At 39.4% G+C, this 8,087-nt stretch overlaps 2 protein-coding genes across 2 annotated transcripts; both read left to right on the forward strand.

The window, feature by feature from the left end:
• The first annotated feature begins 870 nt into the window (after nt 1-870).
• LOC133739747 (ubiquitin C-terminal hydrolase 22) lies at nt 871-4,081 on the forward strand. Its single transcript, XM_062167542.1, has 3 exons — nt 871-1,910; nt 2,417-2,535; nt 2,852-4,081. Exons 1-3 carry the CDS (start codon nt 1,135-1,137, stop codon nt 3,613-3,615), a joined length of 1,659 nt encoding a protein of 552 aa, XP_062023526.1. The 5' UTR covers nt 871-1,134; the 3' UTR covers nt 3,616-4,081.
• Nucleotides 4,082-4,284: 203 nt separating this feature from the next.
• On the forward strand, nt 4,285-7,687 carry LOC133739748 (probable folate-biopterin transporter 2). Its single transcript, XM_062167543.1, has 5 exons — nt 4,285-5,429; nt 6,088-6,347; nt 6,440-6,535; nt 6,604-6,774; nt 6,846-7,687. The coding sequence occupies exons 1-5, from the start codon at nt 5,054-5,056 to the stop codon at nt 7,449-7,451; spliced, it is 1,509 nt and encodes a 502-aa protein (XP_062023527.1). The 5' UTR covers nt 4,285-5,053; the 3' UTR covers nt 7,452-7,687.
• The last annotated feature ends 400 nt before the right edge of the window (nt 7,688-8,087 follow it).

Genomic DNA, 8,087 nt, shown 5'->3' on the forward strand with positions numbered 1-8,087 from the left:
GATCGAATAACTTTTTCGGTCTGAACTGAGAATAGTGCAGTCTTTCAGTGACTTTTTATTGAAAGGTCAACTCATCGGAGATAATGGTGACGTCGTTATAAGTGGCCGCAAATAGTTGGAAGTGGTTGGACTGGCTGGAGAAGGTTGGTACAACTCATCAGAGATAATGAGATGTGGCCGCATATAGTTAGTCTGAAGTGGTCGGAGGACGTTGGTGGTATGTATTTGGGAAGATGGTGAGGTGAAAAAAAATCAAAAATAAGACGAAATAAGAGTAGAGGCAGTTTGATGACAATTTTTGAGGGAGTTTACATACCAATTGAATGTCGGGACAAAATCACTCGATAATAAACTACATGTTACGTATTTTTTTCAAAGGTGAAACAAGGTGGTCTAGCATTTGTAAGAGCATCTGCCACCGTATGGTATAATTGATATGCTATATAGCCATATATGGCTTGAACCAAAGGAATATTCGGTGGTATCTTTGATTAAGATTGCATGCTGTTCCCACCGTATGCCATAATTGGTATGCCATAATTCAAAGATTGCATGCAACGGTTACTTTTCTTATTTTTTCCAAATATAATAATGGAGATGGCTTACTAGATTGAAGGCCATATATGGCTTGAACATCGGTCCATACGGTAAAAACTTTTTTTGGGAATTGTGGAATGCCTTACCATGGGAGAGGGTAATAGGCTATATATGCCTTTATAGGGTACGATGGCAGATGGTCTAACGAATAACGTAGATAGAGGAGGTATCAAACTTTGTTGCTGCTAATTGTACTATCCTTTTCAAGAGCATGGACTTGCAAAGTCTTCACTTCAAAAAAAAAAAAAAAAAAATTAATGGAGGACTTTTTGTTTTCTGGGTTACTGTATGAGTCGGTTTAGAAATCATAATTTATGCTGTAAAACTTGAAAGCACCTTCTTCATAGTTCCCCTACCAACAGAGCTCAGAGTCTCAGACCTTTTCCTCTGTCCCCTCTCTTATCAGACGTTAAACAGCAACCAAATAGATCCAAGCCTATTGTTCCTAGTCCATATTTTTGGTGGGAAATTGGATCTTACTGTCTCAGTATTTATACTTGTAACAAATCAGAGATTCTTCTCTTAATCTCTAGCAAGATGTCGACAAGAAAACCTTCATACACAAACCCAAGACCCTGCAAGCACCTTTCAGCTTACAAGCTCAAACATGGCCTGAGTGGGTATAAATCACTCCAAGAGTGCCTCAAGACCACCCCAAATGGAAGGACAAGTGTTGAGAATCCGGGCACAAAGATATCCAGATGCAGTTCCTGTAATGGGTATCAAGGTAGACTCTATTTTTGTCTGATTTGCTCTTCAATCTCATGCTCAAGTCACACCCTTTTGCACACCCAGTCTGAGATTGGCCATGATTTAGCGGTGGACATTGAAAGGGCTGAGCTTTATTGCTGTGCCTGCTCTGATCAGGTCTACGATCCTGATTTTGATAAGACTGTCATGTCTAAACACATGTTGGACTTGAGTTATAGCACAAACAGAAACAGTACAGATAGTATAGGGGAGAGGCTGTGTGAGAGGAAGAGGCTGGGTTCTGGGGTAGAATTGGCAGATTTGAACAAGTCAGGACAGCTGGCTTTGATGAGAGATCATAGGGCTAAATCATGTTATCCATTAGGTTTGAGGGGACTGAATAATTTGGGCAATACTTGTTTCATGAATTCTGTGCTGCAAGCACTGTTGCATGCTCCTCCAATGAGAAATTACTTCTTGAGTGATCGGCATAACCGCAGGACGTGCAGGAAGAGGTCGGCCAACCGGCTCTGTCTCCCTTGTGAGCTTGATGGTATCTTCTCCGCTGTCTACTCGGGTGGTGGTGATCGCACTCCTTATAGCCCGGCTCAATTTCTTTACAGGTCTGACATTGCTCTATACCTTTGCTCTTTGGTTACACCATATCATGCCAAGTTAATATTGCTTAGATTTTGTGATTTGATGAATGATTTATATTCAATAGACATCTGTTTTAGGCTAGTTCATTTCGCGTTTAAGTATCTGAGAGTTTTCATATTTGAAATTGCTTTGATAACACTGTAGAAAGTGTCATATTGCTGTCTTAGCAAGCGGAGATGAAGTTTAGAAACCCATAAGTTGTATTAAGGTATCTAAGCCATATCCTTCAAGAAAGACACTCAACCTAGTCATCTGTCTTTATATGCTTGAACTGAAAGCTTCAAGGAAATCTAGTTGGAAGAAGTCACATGGAATTGCTGGGGTTGATTGCGCCCTCTTGTAATTTTCGTCGACCCTTATTTACAAAATGATGCTAGATACCTTGTTGATTCTTGGATGTATAAGTTTACTTAGTTGAAGTGTTAAATGGACTTACCTTTAAACTGATGGAATTATCCTTTATCTCAAGTTGGTGGCAGCATTCAGAAAATCTGGCAAGTTATGAGCAGCAGGATGCTCATGAGTTTTTCATTTCAGTGTTAGATGGGATCCATGAGAGAGAAAGCAAAGCAAGGAACCAAACTAGAGGTAATTAGTTATTCATTGAGATCTCATATATGCCTGAAGTTCCTAAACGTCTGGATGCTATTGATTCTTATGTTTTGCAAGAGAGAGATTATACCTTGAAGTGTATGTCAACCTGGTAAGAAGGAAGGTAGAATATGTAACCATCTTCGACCATATCCTAAGGAATTTTGAGATTTTCAACGTGATTGGACGCGTTTGTAGGTAGAGGATCATAGTGCATTGTAAACGTAATAGATGCACGTTCAGTTTTTTTTTTTTTTTTTTTACATTGATAAATAGTTCTCTTTTACTCACGAAGTTATCCTCTATTTCACAGATAGTGGAGATTGCCAGTGTATTACTCATAGGGTCTTCTCTGGACAGTTGAGATCAGATGTCACTTGTATGACTTGTGGATTCACTTCAACAACTTATGACCCTTGTTTGGACATATCGCTCGACTTGGACACAAACCATTGCTCTAATAAGCCTGTCAAACGAAATGACAACAGCAGTACATCTACTCTTCTTGGTTGTTTAGACTTGTTCACCAAACCAGAGAAGTTGGGAACAGACCAGAAGCTGTTTTGTCAAAACTGTCAAGAACCGCGAGACTCATCGAAGCAACTGTCTATTAGAAAGCTCCCTTTGGTGTTGTGTTTGCATATAAAACGATTCGAGCACTCCCTGGTCAGAAAGATGATGAGGAAAATCGACAGCTATATGCATTTTCCTTTCTCCTTAGACATGACTCCATATCTGTCCTCTTCAATTGTCAGAAATAGATTTGGGAATAGAATCTTTGCCTTTGAGGGTGATGATTCCGATAATTCTACAGAATTTGAGATTTTTGCAGTTATTACTCATTCTGGGACGCTAGACTCTGGCCATTATTTAACTTATTTACGCATAAAAGAGCAATGGTATAAGTGTGACAATGCTTGGATTAGTGAGGTTGATGAGAGGGTTGTAAGAGCTTCACAGTGCTATATGATGTTTTATGCGCACAAGACGCTTTACTATAAAGCAAAAGAAGATTTGAGTTGCTTGCCAGTTTCCACACGGAAGGAGGCTTTTCATAGGGTTGCCGGTTGCTGCTAAAGAGAATGTTTAGAGTGATTGTAACTTGCAGTTTTCGCTGAACTAGAAATGGGCTTCTGGTATACACATTCAAGGCAGGCTGGGCACGAATCCACTGAGATGGTGAAAATGAAGACTGCCACTGCTGAAGAAACTTTTGCAGGAATGAGATCCTTCTGGCCTGGAGGAAGTCATAAATCCATATTGAGCACCTGAAAAAGTGAAAAGCATCATCAAATGGTAGATTTCTGAAGATCGAGATTGAAGCAGAAATACATGGTAACTAATTCCAGTATATCTGTTAATGACTTGTTAATGGGTATCTTGTGAATGGTTTTTGAGAGATATTAAGGAACTGGTGGAGAACTCTCTCTTCTATATGTCAGGTGTTTTGTTCTCTTTAACAGATTATTGCTCAGCATTCTTTTGACTGCAGGTCAGTCATGTACAGAATAGATCTTTGGAACTAATGTTTATTTGGGGTTCCGCTAACTATGCTCCTTCCTTTTTCCCAATGTCTATAATTTGTTCCTCGATTATTGGTACTCTTAATTCTCATCTGTCTTTTATGATTGTACTAGAATGTCAAGCACATAAGCAAATCTGGAAAATTCTATTGTAGATTAGTGTACCAATACATTAAGTAGATTAGATTTTGTACAGAGGTAGAGTGACTTCATGCATAAGTAGAATAGCTTGATTTGATCATAAATTAGTCTACCTCAGTATCGAACTAGTTGACTTGATGTATATGGTACATTAATGTACCATTAACGAACTCATTTATAATATAAAAAAAAAAATTAACAAAGAGCAAGACAAACGCCATAAAGAAGGCATCAAAAAATTCTTCAGGGCCCGTTTTTGGTAAGGATTCGGTAAGATTTTAATTAATGTGATCCATTAAGATGAAGAGTTGTTGTTTGGAAAGAGTTTTTCTGTATGACTCGTGAGTCGATGTGGAGTGTCCAATCAGCACTGGAGCCACAGTCACTGGGTACGCAGCGTATTCTGACTGGGTAATAGAACAAGAGCGGTCCTTTTTTTGAGGCCCTCGGCGGCTCGGCCCTTGGCTTCACCTCAAAATACCCGAAGTAAATAAAAAATAAATCTGATCGGTGTCATCGCCTCATTGGTGGTGTATACGTAGGTGAGCGGTGACTGTCAGGGAGGCAACGACCTTTCTCTTGTTTCCGGCTGAAGGAAGAAAAAGAAGAAAGTAGTTTCTTTCTTAGCAGGATGAAAGTAAGACAGTACCAAACGGTAACACTGTAGAAACCAAGATCAGAGGATGGAAGGGGATAGGGTTTAAACCGTTTGGTTGGTCAAAGTCAACGCCGCTGTCTGTGTGAGCTAGCTACCAGTACCGTACCAGACTGCCAGGCTTTCTTGAGATCCGTCAATCTTCAGAAAGAAAGAGTGGACTGATCTGAATCAGTACACCGGAGCCGGAAAGTAAATGATGGTGGAGGAGGAAGAAGAACTCAAACCCTGCGGTGGAATTGATATTGCAGAAGAAAATGAAACGAAAAGAAGGAGGTGTTGTGATGGTCCAAGTCCAATCCAATGGTTCAGGATGCTGTGTAGGGAACTGCATTGGAGTTTTGTATTAGGGGTGGTTGTTGTTTATGGAATAAGTCAAGGATTTGGTGGAGCTATGAACCGGGTGGGCACAGAATATTACATGAAGGATGTTCAAAAGGTGCAGCCTTCTCAAGCTCAATTTTATCAAGGAATTACTTCTATTCCATGGCTTGTCAAGCCTCTCTGGGGTCTCCTCACCGATGTTCTTCCACTTTTTGGCTATCGAAGACGCCCTTATTTCATTCTAGCAGGTAATTACTTACTTTCACAGTTTCATCTTAAACTCAAAACTCGTATCTTTTTGCTCAATCATAGCTATATATATATAGAGAGAGATCCTATCCAGAGCGAGGCCTCGCTCTGAAATTAAAGTGCGAGGTTGGAGTTTAGGGTCATTTTTCGGTCTCATATCCACATCTCGACTGTTCAGTTGACTGTTCAGTTTTTAGGTACTAATGTATAAATTATATCTGCAAAATTTCAGCCAAATTAATGATCTTTAGAGTATCTAACTCGTTTAAACCAATGGACGAACTGAATCTGTTCAACATGAACCGTACTAGCTTTAAGTCAGTTATCAATGCCTTAACAACCATCAATTTGGCTGAAATTTTGCAGAGATGATCTATACATTAGTATCTAAAAGCTGAACGGTCGAGATGTGGATATGAGACCGAAAAGTGACCCTAAACTCCAACCTCGCACTGGATAGGATCTATATATATGTGTGTGTGTGCATGCTCCCGTTCTGCCTTCAATGCCAGAAACTTGATTTAGCTCCATTTATGTGAATTTCAGTTCATTTTGTGTTTTTGGGGGTTTCCACATGAACCAACTATTGTCTTCTAGAAATTAGGATCTTGCTGACTTTGTTTACTAATTAGCTAGTTAATAACTTGTTCATATCAGGTTCCATTGGCGTGATCGCTATGCTTGTGTTATCATTCCATGAAAAGCTGCACATTGCATTTGCCATCTTGGCATTAACAGTTGGAAGTGCTGGAGTAGCTGTAGCCGATGTCACCATAGATGCTTGTGTGGCACAGAACAGTATTAACCATCATTCACTTGCAGCCGATATGCAAAGCCTGTGTGCCTTGAGTTCCTCCATTGGGGCACTTTTTGGATTCTCTGTCAGTGGTATATTTGTTCATCTTATAGGCCCAAAGGTTAGCTTCTTTCAGTTGGAGCAGATCAAAGCATTACAACTTGTCTTTGTTTTTCCATACTCAAGTTAACAAAAGTAATCATTTTATGGCAGGGGGTATATGGCTTGTTGGCAATCCCATCTGGACTTGTATTTTTACTTGGAACTCTGCTTAAGGAACCTCATTCACCCAATTTCGCTTACACGCAGGTAGTCTTATACTCTTTTGGTTCTTGGTTTTTTCATGCTCATGGTCTAATATTGCCTGTTGGGCACAGGTCAATCAGAAGTTTATTGATGCTGGTAAGTCTATGTGGACCACATTGAAATGCCCTGACGTATGGAGACCATGCTTATACATGTACTTATCACTTGCATTAAGCTTGAACATCCTTGACGGAATGTTCTACTGGTATACAGACTCAAAGGGGGGTCCATCTTTCTCTCAGGTATTGAGTAAAATTTAGCTCATTCTTTGCAATCAATATGAGTAAAACTTAATATTCACATCTTTATGCAGGAGAACGTGGGATTTATATTCTCTATAGGCTCAGTTGGTTCCATTTTGGGGGCAGTACTCTATCAGTATGTCCTAAAGGATCATCCTTTCCGGGACTTGCTCTTCTGGACTCAGTTGGTTTATGGTTTATCAGGAATGCTAGATTTGATGCTGGTCTTGCGGTTAAATTTGAGATTTGGCATGCCTGATTACTTCTTTGTTGTGATTGATGAAAGTGTATCGCAAATGACTGGAAGGCTCAAATGGATGCCTCTTCTGGTGCTTAGCTCAAAGCTTTGCCCCCCAGGAATTGAAGGAACTTTTTTTGCGTTGCTGATGTCAATTGACAATGTTGGACTTCTATCGGCGACTTGGGGAGGAGGCTTCCTGCTGCATGTATTGAGGGTTACACGGACACAATTTGATAATCTTTGGCTTGCAATTCTGATTAGGAATGTGTTGAGATTAACTCCACTATGTCTGCTATTTTTGGTACCTGGAGTTGATCCCAATTCTTCCATCCTTCCAACTGAAATCTTGAGTACGAAAGAGGATATTGAACTTGATACTCCAGAAGCTGAGAACATTGAATTGGTTTCCCTTGTAAGCAGAGTTGATGGCAAATAGCCCCCGACTAAATACCATTTTACATAAACACTATCATTTTATATTTCAGACATATTTAGGAGGCCAAGCCAGGGTTGTTTTATTTTGATACTGGAAAGAGTTGGATCTAAACAAGGTCCCCTTCGGTTATACTGAACGTGCTATTTTTGCATCCATGTGCTCATTATTATTCACATTAACTTTTTGTAATCACTCTGATAGCTATTCATGATAATGCAACAAAACATATTAAGATACCATGCGAGCAAAATGTTTGAATGAACAATATTTTGATATGTATTCTTTTGTGTTGAGGCATCAACTATACATATGGTTAATTCAATAATTTTGGTGGAATCGAAAAAAGAACAATAAATATCTTTGAAACAATTACACATGGTTTTTCGAAAACTCCCAGAATCAGAATGTTATTATGTATAATCAAGTCAGGACATTGAGAGAACCTTAATCTGTTTCCCTCATTATGCTTCTTTATGAATACTCATTTAAAGTTCATAGGTTTAACATTGGTGGTGAGTACTACCGGTCCAAACACTTTTTGTTCGGGTAAGGAAAATAATCTAACCTAAATTGCTTCTTTCAATCTTGACCGATCAGTTCTATGTTGACATTCATCAATAGAACAAGTCATGTGTT

The sequence above is a fragment of the Rosa rugosa genome, chromosome 3, assembly GCF_958449725.1.
Source record: "Rosa rugosa chromosome 3, drRosRugo1.1, whole genome shotgun sequence".
NCBI classification, from domain to species: Eukaryota; Viridiplantae; Streptophyta; class Magnoliopsida; order Rosales; family Rosaceae; genus Rosa; species Rosa rugosa.